Source organism: Gordionus sp. m RMFG-2023, chromosome 4, assembly GCF_954871325.1.
Source record: "Gordionus sp. m RMFG-2023 chromosome 4, tfGorSpeb1-WG-v2, whole genome shotgun sequence".
In the NCBI taxonomy this organism is placed as follows: Eukaryota; Metazoa; Nematomorpha; class Gordioida; order Chordodea; family Parachordodidae; genus Gordionus; species Gordionus sp. m RMFG-2023.
This window is the reverse complement of record NC_088778.1, coordinates 8,900,518-8,924,075: the sequence shown is the minus strand read 5'-3', so window position 1 is coordinate 8,924,075 and position 23,558 is coordinate 8,900,518. Positions and strand designations below refer to the sequence as shown.

Here is a 23,558-nt window from a genome sequence, read left to right as displayed (position 1 = left end):
TCTGGCTGGGCTAGGCTGACAATTTATTTCAGGTAAGGTTTTTCGTGGCAAATAATATTTTTATTTTAGATGGGAAGAATTAGCCAACTTCATTTAGAGTTAACCCAAGTATATATTTTAGTATAAAATTTGTATTTTTTTTATAAATAATATAAATAAAATTGTTAATTAAGTATCATATATAGATTTGTTTACATAGAACATTTATATAAAATAAACAGCAACATATCATATACAGGAGAAGTTATCCAAAAAAATTCTTTTTCTTTTTCATTTTTTGCAATCTTTTCTCGAAATCTTTCATGGTCGGAGGTATGAAGCCAGAGTTGCTCGAAGCTATATTTAAATAAATAGAACATAAATACCCACATATTAGAGTTTAAAAAAAATAATACCTGGCAATTTAATCGTGGTAGTTAATTTTTTAAGTGACATATTTGTGGAAGAGAGAGAAGATGTAAGGTTCGCATTAAAGGATACAGTATTGTTTGATGATTTATTAACTATTTTTAATTAAAAATTAACATAGTATACATAAATATATATTATAAAATCAATATTTTATATACTGTAAATATCAGAGATTGCGTTTAAACATAATATGATAAAAATAAACAGAAATGAATATAAGGAAAATATTCATCATTAAAAACCAACATTGCAATTAGTTGATGCATTGATACCAAAAAAATTATGTGAAATTAATATTTATAATTAATTTATAAATCTAAATTAAAAAAAGAAAAAAATTTACAGCATCTTTAGTTCTTATAGGTTTTAAAATTTTATGTAAAAATTTTTCATTTTAACTTAAAATATAAAGTTTTTTTTAAAAAAATTTATGGGTTAATTATAATTTGGTCAAGAAAGTATGAATATATCACTGATTTACATATATATCATACCCAAATTAGCGGAAGTTAAGCTAAGCGATCGTTGGCTGCTTATACCTTTGTGCCCACCAAATTTAGGAATCGAGGACGTGGGACTCACTCCAGAACTTTGTTGCATTATATTTGCGGCTAGCCCTGCTAAACCAGTCAGTTTAGGTTTAGTAGATGAACTGCTAGTGAACACGGAGATCGGTGATTTTGTACTGGTCGTGTTGTTAATTAAAGGAATTTTGAGATTTTTGAAGGCGTTGGCATGAGTACTAGATAAAGAATGTTTTTTTTTGATTTGTTTTATGATATCTATGTCATTAGATTTGGATGAAGATTCGCTAGAATTTTTGCTATGATAAATTAGGACAGGCGAATCATCAGATATCTAAGCATTTATTTTAATATAATTTAACAATTTAAATAACTTTCTTATCTTTTGAAGCAAATTGATTCAAAATATCGTCTTCTTTTGAGCTAATAAGCGAGTACGTCGGAGTCTATCCAAAAAAAATGAATACAGAATAGCTTATTTATGTAATATCCCATACTTTGCTATCATCTTCCCGAGATAAACACGATTTGCAATACCATACGAAGCGAGGATCATTAGCGTCATCTAATACTATGGGAGTATGACACTCCTAAATGATATATTAATTTATTATAACATTTTCCTCATTTGAAGGATTTTGATTTTGGATCCAATAATCATAACAGGAATCTAATCATTTATAGAAAGTCTTTATTTTCGATTTAAAAATTTTTATCTCTCAATGGTCCAAAAAAATTAGGACTAATAAAAACAATAAATTTTCTTAATTAAATTTGAATATTTTGTCAAATCAACTCTAGTGATAACTGATTATGTTTAGGATTTAATAAGTGTTTTGCACGTTTGATGGAAAACATTTCCATATTTTTTAAATTGTTTGCAAATTGAATTATTTAAAATAATATTTTACATTCTTAGTTTTTACAAGTTAAATGAGTTTATTAGCAAATAAATTAAAAAATGAAATGTATACCATCAAACATGCATAACACTAAGTGTTGATCTATGAATGTGATTCGCAATGTATGAAGTTGGGTGTAAGTCAAAAGTTAGGGATGAAGTCTTGAGTAATGTTTGCAACAATCCGATCTTTTTTTCTAAGAAAGGAATGGACTATTATGTTGGATGGAACCCGACGATCAGTCCGGTCCGATCTCATATAAGTTAAGTACGAAAAAATCTAACGTTTTTATATACGAATTTCATCAAGCCGATTGTTACACAATAACTGTTAAAAATAGGTTTCTTTTTAACTCTTCCTTATTTGTTAATACTTATTAAATTAACGCATAATAGGAGACCAGGAATGAGCTAAAATTAAGGTAGCTAACAAAATAAGTGCTCTCATAAATAATAAATATAACGAATACCATACTTTTTATATTAAAAAATATTAAATTTATGATAAAATATCAAAAAAGCCAATATTTTTTAAATTTAATAAATAAAAGCATGATAACAAGAGAAATCTAATATTATGATAATAAAATTATACACAACTTGCAATCAGAGATAATCTTATTAATGGCGTTATAAATTGTCCTTGCCAAAATCCCATAAAAAACGCAAACAAAGTGTAAGCCACCCCTACTATGTTAATTAATAAATATAACCGCCATGTTTACCCACATTCTAATAAGTGCCATATTATGAATATTATAAAAAAACAGTATTTGTGTTGAGGTTATCTTTAAATCAAATACCAAAATAGTTATGATAAATTGATTGTTTTTAAAAGCTCTTATAAAAATTCAGATAGCAGTGCTCCAACTAAATTTATTTTTTATTATTTTTATCATATAAACCTGATGATAAAATGAATGGCAATCTTGACATTCGATTAATTGATTTGTAACATCACTATGCGCCTTTCTAAAAGTTTTTATTGTAAGCAATACATCATTAAAAAAATATTTAAAGGTTTTGTAAAATATAATATTGTCAATCATAATTGGAATTTAAGGCTTGGATCAAGAGAAAAACTGAATAAATTCTCTGTTAAGATATTTTGGGGCCTTTTGTCCGTGAATAGAAAAACAATTTAATATCTTCTAAAATTACATTTTGTTTTTGAATTCAATTCTGATAAAGAATAGAACTGTCATGATTAACAACTTATTGGTGTTATGTTCTTATTATCGAATTACCAATGTTTATCTCAAGCTATACCATACATTCCCAGTTCAATAATTGCAATTTATTAAATAGTTTATTTCAAAATAATAAATTATAAAATAAGCTGTATGTTAAGATGTTAAGGTACTTGTAATTTAATAAGTTTTGTTAGTGTTTATTTAAAAGTAGCTAGCTTCCCCATGCGAAATATTGGAGTACTTCAATTACCCGGTTTTTCATCCACTTCAGGTATATTTCGAAAAAAGTTAGATTTTGATGAAGTGATAAAACAAGACACTTTAATCAAAAATTGTCGAAAATGAATTGCGACAGACACAGTAATTATATAAGTAATAATGAAAATCCTACAGAGGAAATTGGTTTTAAACGCAATAATGATTGGCTTAAAATAATGTAACTATTAGATATAATGTTTTTTGTTTAAAACTGAATAAACCCTAACTTTAGTCTCTGAGTCTTTGCGGAGAATAATGGTTATGATGGCGAACGATCAAATATAATAAACGTGTGAATTGTTATGTCAAAAATATGTCGTATTTCAATTGTAAATGTTAATGGACCTTCTTTGGTTTAAACTGATTTGTTTGGAACAATTTCCAATGTATTAAAGATATAAATTTCTAAGTTAATAAAGCGGAAGAAGAGAGAAATAAAAGAAAAGGTTGAAAATGATATCCAGTATTAAGAGAAAAATAGGGAAACTTGCAGAATTCCCGATATTGTTTGCCAGGTGAATAAGGGCAAAAATTTAGAGGAGGTAAAAAGTAATAAAAATAAGGCCATTTACAGGGTTTGATGTCAAGATCATGATGAAGAATGCTATAACTAAGTTTGGCCCTGGTCATAGAAATAGCGTGGAAACATCAGATCGAAGTTAAGCAGAAAAAGTGAAATAATATTACCTTTTCGACTTTTCATTAAATTAATTTGACGCATAGTAGGTAATTTCGTCTTGAGATAAACTATAGCTACGTTAAGTCGCTGTTGTTGGGCTCACTTAAATAGTAAATTTTGGTAAATAAATTTAATGTAGCTGGATAAATAAAAGAATTGACTAGCCCTTTAGTACTGACGTCGCTAGTTTTTTTAACTTCATTTTTTAAAATTTCTAACATTAGAAAATAAGTAATTCTATCCAAATCTAAAATTGGAACAAAAGATTTAATTCTATCTAAAACTTGCAAAAACCAGTATCTTTAAAAAATCTATATTATTTGGGTTAGGGGGTACTACCTCCATGCGCTCCATCAAAGTCATCAATCTTGTATTAGGGTTAGGATTTGTCCGAGATGAAATTAAAATAAATTTTCTTTATCCTTAAGTACCAGTCATTTTTATTTTTTATTCAGCTGCATCCCATCTCCTCTTATTAAACCAGCTAAATTTAATAAAAAGAAGAAATTATGTATTTTTTTTCCTAATTATTAATCACTCTACCTATTATTTTTACAATCTTTTATTTATTTTAAAATTTCCGTATTTTTATATTACCTTATAGTGCGCACAAATTGAACGTTAAAAAACGTAAACGGAGCTATGTTTAAACTGAATCGTTAATTTATATATTTAATTTAATATGAAATGTCTAAATTTAAAACAAAAAAAAATGCTATTACGAATGCATTTAAAATGTATTATTTGCGTTTTAAAATGCTAAATTTATGCACACTATTGCGTACAAAAAATATTCACTAATCAAATTCCTTATCCATATTTGAATAATAAGAATATTATCTGATTTGATTATTCGATTTGAAAAATAAATTTTTTCAAATAATTTTCAAATAAATGTAAAATAATAAAAAGTTGCACAATTAACATATTAAACGCTTATGAATAATATTGAATATTTATAAAAAATTACAAATTAATTACTAATTATTTTGAATAAATTTTAATTATATAAATAATTTGACAGAATAAAAAAAATCTTGAAAATTCAAATCATACAATTTAGTTTCACATTTGTAAAATAAATTGAATATCAAATAATTAGTTTTAGATATAAAGAGAAAGGTAATTATAATTGATAAACTTAATATAACACACTTCAAAATAACCTAAATAAGAACTGCAAAATTATTATTTTTTTAAAAAAATATATATATTTCTTTTTAAACCTATCTCAATTTTATCAAATTATATTATTTATTGCAAAAATATCATTTTTGATCAAATATCTCAAGAAGAAAAACCATTAGTATTAGGATCAATGTCGCATGTAAATTTTTATCAAAATTAAAAAGGTAGCTTTGTAAAGTTATCATTTTGATATGAAATTAAATTGATGTAATTAATTATTTAGCCTTGGCAAGTCAATTATGGCAAAAAAAAATGAAAGGTAAGAAATTTGAGCCCTACAAATTCAATATTTTTGACCTAAGCCTCAAATTTTTATTTTATTAAAAAATATAACGTAGTTTTAAAAAAATCAATTATTTGTATTTCTTAACACAGAGTAAATAAATTACTTGCAAACAACACATTTAATGCTCAGATCCAATTCTAAGGGAATATCTAAGTTTTTAGAATCTTCTACATCTTTTATATCTCCAAATATATCATATAAAAATAAATCAGACTCATTTTTTAAAGCAGTGACTTCTAATATACGCTGAAATTTTTTTATATTTAATATTAAAATAAATTTTTTACCTCTACATAATGTTCTTCTTTTATTATCACCTTTTCAATTTCAATCTTTGGTTTTTTAACTGAATGTGAATTGCCCAAATCTATAAGATCTCTTTTTAACTACCATATATATGCAATACATAAATAAATGATATAAACTTTTTCTATGTTATCTAATGCATCAGTTTCCCTATTAATTTTCACCTTTGATAAATCTGGTATTACATATCAATAATAATTTATACTTCTGTGCTTTTTGATTTAGCAATTAACTCATCTAACAAAGATTTAAGTTGCTGAGCTGATTCCTTGGATCTTGATCTTAAAAGGGTTAATCCTTTTAAAATAATAGGGTCTAAATTCATATTTACATATTACATTTAAATAGAAAATATAATAAATGATATTCAAAGAAGTCATATCTATCAACGTCAAAAGACCTAATATTTAAAGCCTCCATCGTGATACTTGACTGAATGCCAATCGTTTCATTGAAAACTTTTTTACTAAAAAAGTTAACATGTGTCATGCTCAGTCTATTAAATCTCTTAAAGAAAGTTTTATACGATTTAAATTATTCAAAATTTATAAACAAAGAGTGTAATATATGCGATTATAAGCTAAGAAAATTTTTTCATATAAAATTTGATTGCAAATCTATGTGGGAAATACATGAAAATCTTAGAGGTATGAAAATTCTTGATAAATCTAAATTTGAGTTCAATACACTTGTTCCTTCAATTACTATAAATCCAAAAGAAAATTCATATGGTATAAAATTAATTAAAAGCATTATATTGAAAATTCCAAATTTATTGAATCCTATAAAAAATATTGATAATGAACATTGTATATATTTACTGGAACCTCATTATACAAAAATTCTAAAGGAAAATGATTTAAATGTCTTGTCTCTTGAAAAAAATTTGAAATCTAAAATTGAATTTTACAAATTATCTATCAATTATAACAATTGGAAATGTGCAGATATTTTTAAAGCAATTTTACCTTTAGAAAATAATAGTATATCATCATTTAGTCAAATAGGCCATATAATCCATTTAAATCTTAGGGAATGTCATCAGGATTATGGATCGATTATAGGTATTATTTAATAATATTTTCATGATATTTATAACCTTTAAGGTCAGGTGCTTCTGGATAAAATTAAAACCTGCCAAACAGTGTTGAATAAGAAGGACATAATTACACATGAATATAGAAATTTTGAATACGAATTGCTAGCAGGTTTATATTGAAACTATATTTATTGATAATAGTAATAAATAGATTAATCTCTAGACTCCAAGCTGTAGTTGTAATAATTCAATTAGTTTCTATGACTCGAGTTTACACTCAAGTTGTGCCTTTGACTTGGATTCTGAACCTGAGTCATGAAGTCAAATCAAATTTTTATTGTTTTTGTCAGCTAAAATCAATTATATAATATTTAATTATATTAGATCAGTAAATATTGTAAATATATAATAGAACTTTTATTCCATGAATAAAAAAAAATTTTTCTTAAAACTTAGTTAAACAAATCATAAACAACACATTTTCAAAGTTTTTTATTAAATGGAGTATATACATATAATTATTTAAAGTTGCCATTTGTCATATTTGGGATATTCATATGTAGAAAAATATATTTATTTTGAATTATAAGGAACAGGGCTGTGAGCCCTATGTAAAAAAAATGTATAATATATTTTAAATTATAAGGAATAGGGCTGTGGATCCTCCATTTTATAAAAGGTTCAAGTTCTGGTTTAGTTGAATATCTCTGAACTGGGTTCAGCATGTTCCAGAAAAATATACTTATAAAATTTAATAAAAATAACAGCAACATGAGTTTTTTAAAAAAATTTATTTTACTTGGTAAAATATTTTTGCTAAAATCTTGATCATACTATTTCTAAAATTGGCTATATCAAGGCATTTAACAAAACTATATTTAACTATAAAAATTTCCCATATTTTATTTTTAAGTTAGATTAATAACTTTTGGAAAATAAAAACAAAATACACTCAATCATTTGTTAAAGTTATTTGAATATTTTTTTTGAATATGAAATAATGATTTTATGACATTGGTTTAAATATAGATTGTAAAAATCGATTTAAAATTGGATCGGTTATATGAATATCGGGTAATTCACTGAAATTCAGGGACCCGAACCGTTATTTATAACGGTTCAGTTTGGTTACGGTTCAGTATGTAAAAAATTATAATGGTTAGGGTTAGGTTACCGTTCTTAAGAAAAAATTTATAAAGGTTCGGTTCAGCTAATTGTAAAGGTTTATAATGGTTCATTACGGTTAGAAATTTTTTTTTATTGAAGTAACACCATCGTCTAATTTATTTTTATTAAAAGCATCTATGAATTATATATATAAAAAAATATAAGATTCAAAATAACTCATCTTTAAATATATTATTTGAACTCATAAGTAATATATTTTCTAATATAAATGGATTCATATTTGTTCGTTGTGAAGATAACTCAAATTTTAGCACCTAAAAGGCCCTTTCTACAGAAACTTGTGTTGCGGGAACCGCCAGTACTATAAGAGCAAGTTTATATAATCCTGGATATTCAAATTTTTTGTCTTTTTTTATAAGGGTTCTTTTTACTCCTTCAAAATATTATTATATTGGTTCGGTTACGGTTCAGATATTTATAACGGTTTATAATGGTTTTACGGTTCATTCCGGGTCCCTGCTGAAACTTATGAAATTTTTAATATTATATTTTTTTATTTAATCTTTTTTAAATATTATTTTTATTTAAAAATAATAAATAGGCTATCGTTTTGATAGCCGTGGAAATTTATCGATGTAATAATAATTCAAAGTTTCATTAGTCAAAAGTTTTAAGAATTCCTTAATTTTTTTTGTGAAAATTTTCACAAATCTTTAGTTTTACCTTAAAAATAGAGTATATTATTTAAAAATTTTAAAAAGGCATGTGCTATATTAAATACTACTAAGTTAGGACTATTAAATCAAATACTAGATAAATAAGCAATTTATTTGAATAAACATAATGTATAAACTGATAAAAAATAGATAATAGAATTTTAAGGAAAAACATAAATAGTTCTATAATTAATTAATTTACTTAAAATTTTACATATTTATAATATTACGAAAATAAGAATATTCACATATACATAAATGAGAGTAAGATTTTCTTCCAGTAACAAAAATAAGAATATTCACATATACATAAATGAGAGGAAGATTTTCTTCCAGTTCTGGTGATGCTCGCCTTAAGAATATTGAAAATATATATTAAAAAAAATCTTATTGCATCAAAATCTATAATTACGCCAATTGAACGAAAAAAAATATGCAATTCTTAAAACTTTTGAGTAATGAAACTTTGAATTATTATTACATCTAAAAATTCCACCAATATTTAGACGATCGAATAAAAAAAATTTTTTTAAAATATTTAAAAAAATAATAATATTAATTTCCCCGAGTTTTAATGAGTTACCTTTGTATTTGTTGTGAACTAAATTTCATCAAAATTTATAGGGCCAAAAAATCGTGTTTTATATTCGCTTTTATATAAATTCTATTTAACACCCTATTAATTTTTAGATACTATTTGATTTATAATATCATAATAACTAATTATTAATTAACTTGTTTTATAAATTGGAAAATTTGATCACGAATTTTGTTTAAACCCTAAAATGTCATTTATAATATACCAATCAAGCTGTCAAAATTAATTAAATATTTTAGAAAAAATCTGTTACGAATTTTTTTATAATTTTATGTTAAAGATTTTGTATACCAAATAAATGATACTCATTTTCTTATAAAGGTAAGCCAGATACCATAGTAAAAGTGAGGGAGAATGATTTTACATTTCAATTCGATTTAGCTTCCGTCTTTTGGAACCCGAGATTAAGCACTGAACGGGCCAGGATCATCACTAAGGTAACTAGCAATAATAACATTTTGGTGGACCTTTTTTCCGGGGTGGGGCCTTTTGCTATTCCTGCACTCAAGCAGCCTAAAAATCTTTCTTGCCGACTTGTGTTCGCTAACGATTTAAATCCCAACTGTAATTTGCTCGCAAATGCCAAGCTCAACAAAGTTAACATATCTAAATTGCTAGTCACTCATTTACCTGCCGACAAATTCGTGCTCACCGTTTTTAAGCAACTTTATTGGGCAATATCGACAAATCAAACGTTCTTATGTCATACCGATCATTCCAACTCCTTTGAATTAAACGCTAACTCAAATTTAATAGCCGCTACCAATAACGAAACAGATTTTTACAACCAATCCCAGCCCATAAATTTTAAAGATGAACCCATGTTGGGAGATCTTCATTTAGTCATGAATTTGCCCGAAAAAGCCTTAGAAATGATTCGATATTTTAAAGGCTTATTTAGAGACAACAAAGACTGCGAATCCCAGATTTTCTCAAAAAATCTATGCAGAATAATAGTTCATCTTTATTGCTTCATCAAGGATACCGGTGACGCCCTTTTGACAGCAAGAAACGAGATTTTGTCAGTGTTCGAAGAAGCAGAAGACAATTTAGTTGACATTGATCAAATGAATAGCTCAAAATTGACAGATCCCCAGGTTAAGAGACTCAGAAAATATTGTTCCTTAAAGGAGGAAGATATATTGGAGATAGTTTTGATTAGGAAGGTATCGCCTTCCAAGCATATGATCAGATTGACCTTTATAATGCCTCGACAATATATGGGGTTATGATAGGATGAAAGTCGGATTTTACGAATTTCCCACGCTTAAGAACGTCCATTACTTTAGTTATGCTTGAATATTTTATTTTTGATGAATTATTTTTTATACATTTTAAGCGAAGAAAAGTGTAATTTTAATTTGTTGTTGTCGGTAAATTTTATTTATAATGAAATAAAATAATTACATTCATAAGAATTTATTGTCGCCATCACCTATTCGTCTTGTAGTCATAGGCCTAATGATATTTAAGAGTGTTCTAGCGTTTGATAAATTAAACATATAAAATATATTACATAATTAATCTATTACCTTAATATATTCGAATTTAGTGCAACTAGTAAGCAGGCGATAAAAAAAATATAATATGCGAACGCTCGAAATATCTAAACCTTGTGAATCGATTTTGCGCGCCATTTTTGTCTTGCTATCATTTAACATAATTTGCCAAAACGCTCTGGAATAGCTTTCAGTTCTTTTTAACATCTCGCTCAACTTAATTCTATTTATAGATCTTTTCATTTTCAGTATCTATTTAGGACATATAAATCAATAACAAAACTTATTTTCATTTGTTTAAAATTTTTTAATTACAATTTAAATCCAATCGCACTATTTACAAATGTATTCCACTAATTATCTCCAAGTTAATTAATTTATCATAAAATCAAATATAAATCATTATCTGCCCTTCACCTCTCCACCTCATCTCAAAACACCCTCCCCCTATAAAAATTTTTTATGACCTATTATAGAAAAAACTCCAACACTTAAATTGACTAGCAATTTACTCCTTTTTATAAAATGTGCAGGAGGCCGATGCCACCCGATGAGAAATAATCTGACCAAGTATTCTATCTCTGATACAAAACTTAAATGAAGTATTTAATATTTTAATTTAAACGAAAACACTCCTACACATCTAGTGTCTCTTTTATCGTCTAAGGTAGCGATATTCAGCCTATTTTCGGTAACTTCACTCCTAAAAAATCAAGAGGTAGGAAATATTTTACTGTTTATTTTCACATCATGTTTTGTAATCAATAGAATAAAATAGATAAACATGATTAAATTATCAAAGTTATCATTAAGAGAGAATAAAATAGATATTTTGTGGAGATTTCCTTCTCATGAGCTTTTTTAAAATTTGGACCAATAACGGAGGTCTGGACCTATATCCTAGAAAAAATTGCCAATGGGCCGTGGGCTCTAGTCTAAAATTTTTTGATTTGCAGGCCTAGTATAGATGTTGATCCACCACTAAATTGAATCTCATCTATGTCAATATTGATCATAAAAATAAAATATTTTTTAATTTCCTTCCAATATGTATACAATATCCATGCTTAAATACCCTTCTACTAATTAATGCATTCCTTGCCGCAATAGCTTCACTGGACCAGGTATGATTAGAATCTATTACTATTTTATTAATAATTTTTATGCTATAAATCTAAAAATGTGATGAATATTTAATAAAGACTGCAGGTCCTGATATTGGCTCTGAGCGAGCCTTTTTAATAATATAATTTTTTAAAATCCGTACCTGGTTTAAATTATAAAATATTACAAAACGCGTTCGGACCGATTTTTAAAAATAAATATTAATCGGAATATAAGCTCCCGTGGAAATTGGTAAATATTTTCATCTTTTTAATATCTTAAAATTAGAAAATGTAACCTACAGAAAACCGATAAAAAAAATTATTAATAAATATTTTCGAAAAGGGTATTTATACAATTAAGTGGAGATCTTTGGAATATACAGCAAATTCAAATGTAAATTATTGTACACAATCAGCCAGGATATTTACTGGGTGCAAAATGTCTAATCCCTTTATATTATATTTAAAATGTTAGCAGAAAATTATCCAGAAATAGTTTTATTTAGAAAATAATGTCTATGATTGTGAGCAAAATATAGATTTGATTGATTTTTTAGCAATATATTTGTATTATAATAGGTCTATAATAAAAGTAATTTAAAAAAAAATACATTTTGTCCTATTTCATCTAAATTCAATGGATAACTCAAATAAATTTTGGATGCAAACTGTTCCCGCCTCCCTCTCCTGTCGCTAACGTGACGCTGTACACAACATTAGAAACATAGAACCCATTCTTAATAACATGCATGCCCATCTTTCTCATAAAAACGTACATGCTGCATTAAGAAAAAATCACCGTGATAAGGCGCCAGACACGGCGAAACCTTTCTAAATATTTGGCGAATATATTTTGATAATGCTATCAGTAGAATCAGTTAAAAGGATCTTGATAAATTTTAAATCTAAGAATCATTCATAATGCCTGATCATTTGCGAAAATAATTTAAATTGGAAAAATTGAAGACCAGAAAATTCTATCCGTTTTTTCTTTTCAGATCATGACTATTATTGAAAAGAGAATATTATAATTTTTTGAACAAATTAATCCTTAAAATTCCTATCGAAAACCATATCTTGTCATACCAATTTTACAAAAAGTAATTCCAGGAATTATTTTTGCGTATCATTTAAAAATGAATTTTGAAAAGATAGTGTTGGCGGACACTATATGAATTTTAAAAAAGCTATATAAATCCAAATTGTATGTGCAAAAAAATTAAATGACATTTTGCTGGGACCTCATAACGAGTATTGATTCAGGTTTAGATAAAAAAAATAAAGCTTCGATTCGTATAAATAATATCAAACATTTAAATCATTAAAACCTTGTTCGACTTTTTAGCATACAAATATATTAGAATTATGTAATAAAAAGAAGCACATTAAAAAAAACACTATTCCCTAAAAAATAGTATACCTAATGAATATATTTCAAATTTTTTTTGTAAAATTATATTTATAAGGAGAAGAATTACATTTTCTATAGTTGAGAGCACTTCTATTCGCTAAACATGGGTAGCTGGCACCGTCAAATGCGTTACAAATATTTAAAAATGGTTGCTTATCAATCAAAACTGATTTTAATAATCTTTAAAAGAGTTAGGATATCAAAAGTTTCAATCCAGTAGACCATTTTATAGGTTCAGGTTCGAAAAAATTTTTAACGGCTCGGGTTAGGTTTCTGTTCTGTAAATAATACCGGTTTAATGATTCATATTGGATCCCTGGTTTTTTGTCATGATACTCAAATTGCTTATATTCTTTTTAACTAATATTTTTTTAAAGAAGGGTTGAGCAAATATTTTTGGGACCAATTCCATATATTGGATCGTTAAACATGAATTTACTTCTAATATTTTGAGTCTCCCTTTTAAAACAATATAAGAAATACAGCCAAAATGATTAAAAATGGTAAATTGTAAATTCCTGGCCGTGTTGTAAAATAATCAAATTTCCATCTGTGCACATCTTTGGTATTTTTCTTATGAACTCTCGGTTATAGCATAGCATATCAATGTGAGTCATTTCATCAGTAAAGCAGAGTCTACTGAATGGGTTGGGTGTAGGAGACATCTCCATATATCTTTGATGGATTAGGGAGGTTCCATGTAGAGAGTAAAAATATTTACGGTACAGGGGGTAAATCTCAAGCCTGCTGTTTTCTGTTTTTCCATTCTTGCGTAGACTCTGAAGTATGATGTTGAATGCTATTCGTCTGTCTCACAAGGTCTGGCGGCGAAGCCTATTTACTGGACGTCTATTTTAAGATAGTTATTGGGATTACACTTGAAATCAATTGAGTTTTTAAGTCATTCGAAATTTCATCAAAAGTGTGTTGAAGTGGAAAAAGCTATAGAGTATTTTAGACGCTTTGAACTAAGTTTGTATTTAAAAACAAAATTTCTTATCTCGATACTAAAGATATTTTATTTTTCTTATTAACCATTACGAGCATAAAATTTGCCTTAGTGGATTCATAGTGCTTGAATTGGTACTCAATAATAGAAGCTTACTTTTTTGTTTTATAGAAGGAGAGAAGTTTATTTGTCATTTAAAAATTAGGAATATTAAACATTCATGTACTTTAATCATTGGCACAATGCCAACGGCAGAGGCAGCGCCGCAGTTGAGTAAGAATTGAAAAATATATATCATCAAAGTTTTTCATTGATATTCGGCAAATTCACTTATCTATCGGAAAAATACAATCATGACCTCATTAGTTCATTAATACCATAATAATACATGATAGTGTGATTCTGGTATATGTTATTAAATTTTAATTAAATATATTTAAAAATCTCATATTTTATTTTTTATCTATAGAACCATTTTGAATAAAAAAAATTGAAAACTTTTAGGGAAGGGATAAAATTTAATTATGATAATTCAATGTTTATTAAGAATAAGGTTCTCGAAATGTTGATATATGATGTGCTTGCATTAGCCATAAGAACTAGCCTGATATATGGAATTGATAATATATCATTCACCGTTTTAATCTTCCTCAATTTCAGAAATTTAAAAGGCAATTTAAAACTTTTGATAAATGTATAAAATTTAGTTAGAGAAAAGAACACTTGGGTGGGAGCATTTTGAATACTACCATTTTGTAAGATAACTCAAAACTCTCACCAGCATAACGGGCGGCAAAAAGTAATAATAGACAATTTAATCCTATGGAGTATATGTATAGTAGGGTATTAGTATAATACTGAATCACATGAAATTTCATAAAATTCTACTACATATTTATACGTTTACGTATATGGTTTATGATATAAAATGATATATCTCCATATTAGTGTTGTTAAAAATTCCAATTTAGCAAAATATATACAAAGTAAACAAATAGAATTTGATCTTTATATTTAGAAAACAAAACAGTTAATATATACAAGAGCATAAGTTTAAACAGATTTTCTTTTTTTTACTTGATGTCATTACATAATATAATAAAACACATAATTAAGTTTTCACGTACATACATATACAGCATTAATAACTTTGATTAAATCTTTTTTTGTTAAAGACGAATTTTTCCTCTATGCCTATGGGTATATTATGCAATTATAGATTTGACGCATTGATGAACCCACTGTACAATGTTCTTCGATATAAATATTATTGGAGACTGTTAATTTCGTCACATTGCCTTCCTTATAATAAAAATATTTAGAAAAATATATTTGTGATCCTTAGCAATTATATCTTAATAAAAGCCATAAATCCTAACTTAAATTGATCTACCCTGCATGTTTAATTTTTATGAATGAGCGATAGTAACTGATCATTTACTTCACTCACCCATTGCAAATATCTTTTTCTTAAGGAAAATACTAGCAATAAAACATCTTTGGAAGTTATTTTCTCTTAAATTATTATGATTTTTCATATTTAAATTTGTTCCGATATATCATCAATTATTTTTATATTCTATTCAGTGACTTGTTCTCCCCGGATCCTGGCTACTTGAGCCTTATCCTAAAATATTACTATTATAAACCCGAGCTGGGCCTAAAAAATGGAAATTTACGAAACTGTGTCCAAAGTTAGTTAACAAAAGTTCATAACTTTTGCGAATTTTAATTTTAATGAAACCGTATGTTAATTAATAAAATTTTCTAGAAATATGTTTTGGACATATCTTTATTTTATGTTTAAAATAGCTTATTTATTTATTTTCATCAAGATTTTGAAAGTTTGTGGATTTAATATTTTGATGTTGGGTACCCACCTTAAAGTAAGAAAAATTTCATATACGTGTGGGCCAAATACTTTAAATAAATTTAAATTATATCCATTAAATCTGATCTAAATTAAATACCTACAAAATATAAAATATAAGCCTAATGAACGATGAGTAAGTCAGATTTTAAATCTTATTAATAATAGTTGCTAGATTAACAAAATTTACATAATTAGATCGGCTAAATATTCAATAAAAAGATTTTGCGGGAGGACATTTTAAAACATATAAAGCAGGTTTTGAAGCATGTTTATAGTAATTTTTATTTATTTCCAAATTTGTAATTCGACAAATTATTTTTTTACTGGAAACAGCCTCAAAAACCCCTTTGAGAAAAATGTTATATTTGGAAATACCCTTATACGTGTTTTTATTTATTGACAAAAACTAAACGGGACTAATTTCTCACAAGTATATTTAGGAAAATAAATTAGGCTACATCTAAAGTTGATTTTCTTTTCGTAAGAAATCATGCATGATACAAGTGCCCTAAGTTTGAGTAATATTCTGATGCATGTTTATACTTTGTCTTAGCTCGACTAATTTAGTGAACTAATTTATTAGTATGTCCAAGAATTTAAAGCAAAATTAACATAATTCAAATGTGTTAAATATAAAATATTACACAAATAACATGATTCCGAAATTTGGGTCACGAAAATTAGCTACTAATTTTAGTTATGCAACTTACTCTTAATAATTAAAACGGAGTTCGTAACTAATTATTTAGTCTAATCTAGAACGAGATATTACGAAAAGTAAAATCTCATCTGTGGGTGGGTACAGTACAGCGTTAAATAATCATATTTCTTTTTATAAATATATTTCTTTCTTTTTAAAATAAAATTTAAATGTTTCATACTATCTGAGATAATTTTTGAGAGCCACAATGATCAAATCCAAAAGATTTGGTGAAATTACGTTGGTCCGTTATTTGGTGAAAGCATTCTCCATTTTCGGGGATTTTGATTATCCCGGTAAAAGGTCTCAAGAATAATAAAGATATGGTGAAACTATTACGATCACATGTAACTTTGGCTAAATTTATTTTCAAACATACAAAAAGTATAATAAAAATAGAAGTATACAATTTTTATTAATTATTATAGCTAATCTCTTAATTTCGTGGTGGCCACCATATCTCTTAGCAAGGCCGTAATCCCAAATTTATTGGGGAGAGGAGGGATAGTTGTTTTGAAAAAATTTGCCAATATAGTTTATTTTAAATAAAAATACTTCTATACAATTATAAGGGCATGTTAACCCTTCTATCATTTCTAAACAGCTCTATTTAGCCATTTTTTTAGCTTCCTAAACACCATAAAAAGAAATAGGCTAATAAGATTTGCCACTTCTCTTTTTTTTATTTATACCGAAAGAATATTTAAATAACAACTAATATTTATTTATTTAATGTAAAAATTTAAAACAAACCAGAGTAAGTTGTCAATAGTTTAAAAGCTGAATAGCCTAGCCTAAACAGAAATAAGTTTCAATAATATTCCGAGCGACATAGCCTTCGGACTAATTATCTAGTTTGATATCATCAGTTATGAAATTGAAATTATAGATAAACAAATTGTTTTAGATAAAATTAAGTATAATAAATATATGATATGGAGTCATATTTTTAAAATACGACTCACCTAAATTCGTGTATTTATATATATTTACAAATAAATAATAATTTATAAAGTAGTTTTTTTTAAAAAAAATTTATTTAAATTTGATCAGATTAGGATATAAATAATATTCTAAAATTGAAAAATAAATATTTTTAAAAAATCGTTTTAACATACTTGTGAATTCTGTATTATTTATCCTGATTGGACAATCCTGCAAATATTATATAAAAAATTATTTGTAATACACATAATGATATTATTATTCAAAATCAGGTTATTATTATTAGCGTAAAATGAACTTCAATAAATTATTCTTTCCATTTTTTTAGCTTAAACAAATCTGATATTTGTTTTTTTTAAATCATTTATTGAATGCGTTTTTAAATTTCAGCTTTTTATATAAGATAAAACCCCTTTGAATTTCAGACAATTCCATTAATTATTATGTATATTAACTATGATCATTAGATAAAAACTAGTATAAATTAAGAGTGTAGTTATTATCACGGCAAAATTAATTTTACGTGCGGGATTAAAACGGGAAAATTTGATTTTGAATATTAAAAAAAAACTTGGAATAATAATGAATTAAATTAAAAAAAAAAAATTGCTTTCTAAATTTCCAGATTTGCTAAACCCCTTATATAATATATTTCATATTAAGTATATAATTTAGAGAGAGAATGATTCCAAATAATAAAACTATGAATCGACATAATTGTAAATAATGTATTAATTTATACATTTGGCAGAGATCGTTTATATGGAACAGCTTGTGGTGATAGATCAAAAACCCTTCTCTTGGTAGTGTAATACTTTCGGATGTCATATCTAGGAACTGCGCAGCTGAAATAGTAAGTTATTTGGATGTCTCCATATTTTAACATAATGTTAGATGAGAAGTGAACTTGTGAATCTTCCTGTCATATTTTTTATATAAATATAAATAATATAAAATATAAGTTTAAAATCAATTTTTGCAAGTTTTGAAATTAAATTTCATAAGTTTGAAAAAATACTTTTTAAGGTAAAATTTTATTTACACTAACTATTCCATAAAACAAAACTAGACAATTTCTTTGTAAGTGTAATATGGATTAAACACCCTCTTAAGAATCAGGATAAATACCAAAATATATTATTATAGACATGTGCAGCGCCGAGTTCGACACCAAATCCGACATGTTATAATTCTGTAAAAAAAATATTATATTTGAAAATAGCATCATAATATGCAGTGCTATTTTTTATTATTGTAAAATGAAAAATGTTGCAATCGATACTACCAAACAATAACGAATTATTTAATCTATTCCCTCCATCCCACCATCTTCTTTCTTCCTATAACCCTCTCAAGTAATGTTGGTAAAAACCCGATTTGGTCGATTCTTAAAAAGGGCCCGATAAGTTTGGAAAATGATATTACGTATTTGCTTATAGATGTTAGATAGGTTAGGATTTCTATTTGCCAAATCTCGACTTGCATAATTTTTATTTTGACCAAAATTTTAATCGAGCAGTTTTTAAAGATCAACTCAAATCGGTTTTTAACAATGCTACTTCTCAAGATTCGAAATAATGTTTTTTTTTTAAAAAAGAAAAGAAAGATAGACATATTTAAAACTTTATAGCTGGCAATTGTCGTTTTACAATCGTAATAAGGTATAAATAGGGAAACAGTTTCCATTTCATAAATTTGCAACGAGCATTCGGATCCTCTACCGATTAACGTGATGTTCAATCGAAAAGGAAAATCGAAAGTCACCAAGATTCGATCTTGTGTGCAGTAGTGGAAAGCTATTTATTTTTTTTTGAATAAGAAGATTTAAAAGATACAACTCACTATGGATTTATTTAGTTTAAATATAAATATTATACCTGCGGTTTGATTAATCGAAGGCTTATAATATGCGATCGTATGTGGCTTTTCTATATTGGTATCTAAAAATAAACATAGAATTTTTTTAAAATTTAATAGAAAAAAACTCCTTCCATTATTTTTTCTTTCCCTTGCATCATTATTGAAAAAGTTCGAAATCTCTGAATTTTATATCATTTACCAAGGGAGATTTATAAATTTAAAAATATGATTTGACAGGCAATGCATTTCAAAATGTGTAGAATACATACCTTATCAACAACATAAATTCAGACAATTATACCAAAATCTTTTGAATATTTTTTAAATTTATATGAAAAATCTACATAAGTTCATATAAATTTTGAAAAAATTACTTCAAATGTTATAGGCAAAATTGTCGGAAATTCAGAGCAAGGATACTCTATACATGTAGGAATACTTGAATGTTTTAAATTGAAAGGTTCTAAATTCCAATGGATTTCATAATATATATCAGAGACCTGCAGGCCTTGTCCGGGCCTAAAAATTATTTTAAAAAAATATCCGGGCCGTGCCGGGCACTATATTTTAAAACCAAATATTTGAAATCTATAAAAAAAATCCGAACCGGTTCGGACCGAACCGGACCGAAAAAAATAGTTTAAAAAAAATCCGGGTCCGCACGGGTCGGACCGTACAAATGATACATATGCAGGTCTCTGATATATATATATATATATACCTTTTTTAATGATATAATCAATTTTAAAAATAATTTTCTTTTTGCGAATTCATATATAAGGATACTATGAAAATTATTAATAAAATTTATCAAACACTTTTGAACAACGTTTAAAATTGCACTCCTGGATGTCTGAGGATACCCATTTGTCACTGCGCATTGCCATCTCCCGCTATCTTGATTCATTAATGCATTGTCAATAAGCAAATTGTAAACACCCTTGTTTTGATTTCCGATATAAGAATACCTTATGTTTTATTATTTAATTCCCATTATACAGTTAATGAAAAGAGACCTGCTTAAAATAATGTAGTAATTAATCATATTTTGGATTTACGCATTGAAGAGGTTTCCTCTTTACAGAATATTCTTACAGACAATTAAAATTTAATGTCAAAACTCATAAGTTGTTTTTTGGGGTCAGACAAATTCTGGATCCTGTGATCAGAAAAATTAGGTCAATTTTTTTTCCTTTCTTAGCCACCCCTCCCCCTTTTCCCCTCTATAAAATTAGACAGATTATGACTGCCTGTCATTTAGATTTTACTGAAAAGAAGAGGGAACTTTAAGTCTGATAGTAAATTCGTAATTTCAGTTTTAAAAACCAAAACTTAGGCCATAACCACTGCTCCACAGTTTAGCCCTTTAAATTATTTCCTTATTTAAATAAAATTATCATTGTGTTTTGATGAGTTTTAACCAGGGACCCGCACCGTTATTTATAACGGTTCAGTATGTAAAAAATTATAATGGTTACGTTTTGGTTACGGTTTCTTAAAAAGAAATTTACAAAGGTTCGGTTCAGCTAATTATAAAGGTTCATAATGGTTCATTACGGTTAGAATTTCTTTTTTTTATTGAAGCAACACTATCGTCTAATTTATTTTTATTATAAGCATCTATGAATTATATATAAAAAAAATATATAAGATTCAAAATAACTCATTTTTAAATATATTATAAGTAATATATTTTCTAATATAAATGAATTCATATTTGTTTGTTGTGACCATAACACAAATTTTAGCCCCGAAAAGGCCCTTTCTACAGAAACTTGTGTTTCGAGAACCGCCAGTACTATAAGAGCAAGTTTGTATAATTCTGGATATTCAAATTTTTTGATTCCTAAAATATAAAAATTGAACCGGTTTGAACCGGTTTAACGTTTTTTTATAAAGGTTCTTTTTACTACTTCAAAAAATAATTATATCGATTGGGTTACGGTTCTGATATTTAAAATGGTTTATAATGGTTTAACGATTCGTTACGGTTCACTCCGGGTCCCTGGTTTTAACATAAACCTCAACTTAAATAACAACTTGGTTTTATTATTATATAGTTTTAAAAAAAAATAGTATATATATATATTTCTATAAAAATAGATTTAATATAAAATTCATTTTCTTTTACCTATCGTTATTAGTTAGATCATAAAGCGCGACTCCATCTTTAACCCAGAATGCTCTGCCGACATCGGGTCTAATCACGCATTTTAATATCACACTCCCTCCAACACTTATGCTAACATCTTCTGGTTCGTGTAGAAAGGGGGAATTTTGACATAATATATCTAATTTGTAATAAATCATAATTACATTCGTAATAGTAATTAATAAGGAGTTATATAAATATTTTTTATAAAGTCAGATTAATTTTTTATATGATAGAAAACAGTATTTTGAAAAATATGTGAAATATTTATCATTTTAATTTTAAAAAAATGAGTTTTTATAAGTAATCGTGTTTTATTAAAGGGGAAATTACTATCATTGAAGAGTTCCCATTAATAAATTTTGTTTAAAAATGATAACTAAGATAGATTTGGAGCTATAAGGTCATGAGAAAGATTGTATAAGGATTTCTTTTTCCGGAATAAATCAGGAAAACCATATAAAGATAAGGACTAATTATGTTGATTATTATGATAACAAAAAATGAATTTCGAAGGGAGGTTGGACTATTTTGAACATTTAATCATCTTTGGAGAACCGGTTTAAATAAAATAAGAGAAAAACTTTCTGCGTAAATAAACTCATTACAAGCCGTTAAAATAAAGTCACAGACAGGGGCGAGGTGTTTAATAGCATTCAATAACTAGTTATAAACGATTCGACATGAGATTTTCGATATGGTTTTACTCCCAATTTGTAATATCATTTGATTAGTTTAATTTTTTTTTGAAATATATCTTGTTAACTAGTCGATTATATCAGCAGTTGGCCAGAAAACACTTTTATATTTGTATATCTGACTGAGATCATAGTCATGGGATTCTTAATTATAAAAATATTTTATATTTGTATTTTGAAATATCGCATAGCTTAAATTTTCTAGGATCCATCGTTGTAGGTATAATTAAGGGGATTAAAACGTGGCTTAATTATTTGGATGAGGAGGTAGCCTTAAAGGAAATTATTTCCCCGTATTATTAAGGTTTGAAGGGTTCCAAGGTGGTACCCGCATCATTTTTTTGGGGGAGGGAGGGGTAAAAATAACTTTTTAAATATTTTTATAAGATAATTAATTTTATAAATTAAAATTTTGAGTTTTACTCGCCTCTATTGAAAATTAAATGATCTGAGTAATTAAGAGATCCCATTTAAAATATTATGTGGAGTGAGAAAGATGGGTTAGAAATCCAATTTTCAATGCTTTTAATCAACTAATTTGATAGCATTATTTATAATTATTTTATTTATTTTTTTTGTAAATCAAAAGGCATTATACAAGTTTATGGGTTTATATTTTTACTTTGGAGAGCATAGAAAAGGCTGAGGAATATTTGAAGATGCGATATCGAAATCTTTTTCATTTATTCTAGATTTTTTTTTATATAAATAAATATCCTTTATATGATCTCTGTAGTAATCTATAGATAACCAAATCAAAACACATTCCAAAATGGCTTGGAATGACTTTAATTAAAATCATTTTTAATAAAAGCTTATAATATGGAACAAACGCTTTTAATTGTAATAAAATATATCCTTTTCTTACTGCAAAAAGTCTTTTCAAAACGAGATAAAACCAAAAATATAATTATAGTTTTATATTTAGTCATTTCATCATTCATTTAAAATGATCTATATATATATTATAATATAATAAATAATGTTTTTTCATTTTTAACCATTCTCTTTATGATTTTCTGGCAATTCATGACTTTGTTAAACTCATATATGAATTGTCAGCCAGTGCACTTAACCCATTCCAATTTATCCTCGTTTTTCCCAAATAAAGGATTTATATTTTCATATAATTGAAATT

The 23,558-nt window shown here is 26.5% G+C and overlaps 3 protein-coding genes across 3 annotated transcripts; 1 reads left to right on the top strand and 2 right to left on the bottom strand.

The window, feature by feature from the left end:
- Positions 1-120: 120 nt before the first annotated feature.
- Positions 121-6,116, bottom strand: LOC135928310 (integrator complex subunit 12-like). Its single transcript, XM_065464752.1, has 10 exons — positions 5,952-6,116; positions 5,866-5,910; positions 5,728-5,826; positions 5,544-5,686; positions 2,742-2,808; positions 1,433-1,525; positions 1,310-1,381; positions 906-1,269; positions 396-503; positions 121-336 (listed from the first exon to the last, which is right to left on the bottom strand). Exons 1-10 carry the CDS (start codon positions 6,069-6,071, stop codon positions 245-247), a joined length of 1,203 nt encoding a protein of 400 aa, XP_065320824.1. The 5' UTR covers positions 6,072-6,116; the 3' UTR covers positions 121-244.
- A 151-nt stretch (positions 6,117-6,267) lies between these two features.
- On the top strand, positions 6,268-10,595 carry LOC135928006 (tRNA (guanine(37)-N1)-methyltransferase-like). Its single transcript, XM_065464312.1, has 3 exons — positions 6,268-6,810; positions 6,853-6,954; positions 9,549-10,595. Exons 1-3 carry the CDS (start codon positions 6,366-6,368, stop codon positions 10,457-10,459), a joined length of 1,458 nt encoding a protein of 485 aa, XP_065320384.1. The 5' UTR covers positions 6,268-6,365; the 3' UTR covers positions 10,460-10,595.
- Positions 10,596-15,376: 4,781 nt separating this feature from the next.
- On the bottom strand, positions 15,377-23,103 carry LOC135928596 (uncharacterized). The gene is made up of 9 exons (XM_065465052.1): positions 23,043-23,103; positions 21,702-21,861; positions 20,387-20,538; positions 19,588-19,650; positions 19,334-19,506; positions 18,453-18,629; positions 17,884-17,920; positions 16,947-17,122; positions 15,377-15,494 (listed from the first exon to the last, which is right to left on the bottom strand). Exons 1-9 carry the CDS (start codon positions 23,101-23,103, stop codon positions 15,387-15,389), a joined length of 1,107 nt encoding a protein of 368 aa, XP_065321124.1. The 3' UTR covers positions 15,377-15,386.
- Between the last annotated feature and the right edge of the window lie 455 nt (positions 23,104-23,558).

What these genes read in the sequence shown, in the direction of transcription:
- LOC135928596 (XM_065465052.1), bottom strand. Translation starts at nt 23,103, where the DNA reads ATGAAAAAGATTTCGATATCGCATCTTCAAATATTCCTCAGCCTTTTC. An exon ending in CGACAATTGCCAGCTATAAA is followed by an intron (nt 18,630 to 19,333) that starts GTTTTAAATATG and finishes AAAATATGACAG; the next exon opens with GAAGATTCACAAGTTCACTT. An exon ending in ATAAACGATCTCTGCCAAAT is followed by an intron (nt 17,921 to 18,452) that starts GTATAAATTAAT and finishes TAATATTTGCAG; the next exon opens with GATTGTCCAATCAGGATAAA.
- LOC135928310 (XM_065464752.1), bottom strand. Translation starts at nt 6,071, where the DNA reads ATGAATTTAGACCCTATTATTTTAAAAGGATTAACCCTTTTAAGATCA. An exon ending in GCCATTCATTTTATCATCAG is followed by an intron (nt 1,526 to 2,741) that starts GTTTATATGATA and finishes TATATCATTTAG; the next exon opens with GAGTGTCATACTCCCATAGT. An exon ending in CTTAACTTCCGCTAATTTGG is followed by an intron (nt 504 to 905) that starts GTATGATATATA and finishes AATTAAAAATAG; the next exon opens with TTAATAAATCATCAAACAAT.
- LOC135928006 (XM_065464312.1), top strand. Translation starts at nt 6,366, where the DNA reads ATGTGGGAAATACATGAAAATCTTAGAGGTATGAAAATTCTTGATAAA. An exon ending in GGATTATGGATCGATTATAG is followed by an intron (nt 6,811 to 6,852) that starts GTATTATTTAAT and finishes ATAACCTTTAAG; the next exon opens with GTCAGGTGCTTCTGGATAAA. An exon ending in TGAATACGAATTGCTAGCAG is followed by an intron (nt 6,955 to 9,548) that starts GTTTATATTGAA and finishes TTTCTTATAAAG; the next exon opens with GTAAGCCAGATACCATAGTA.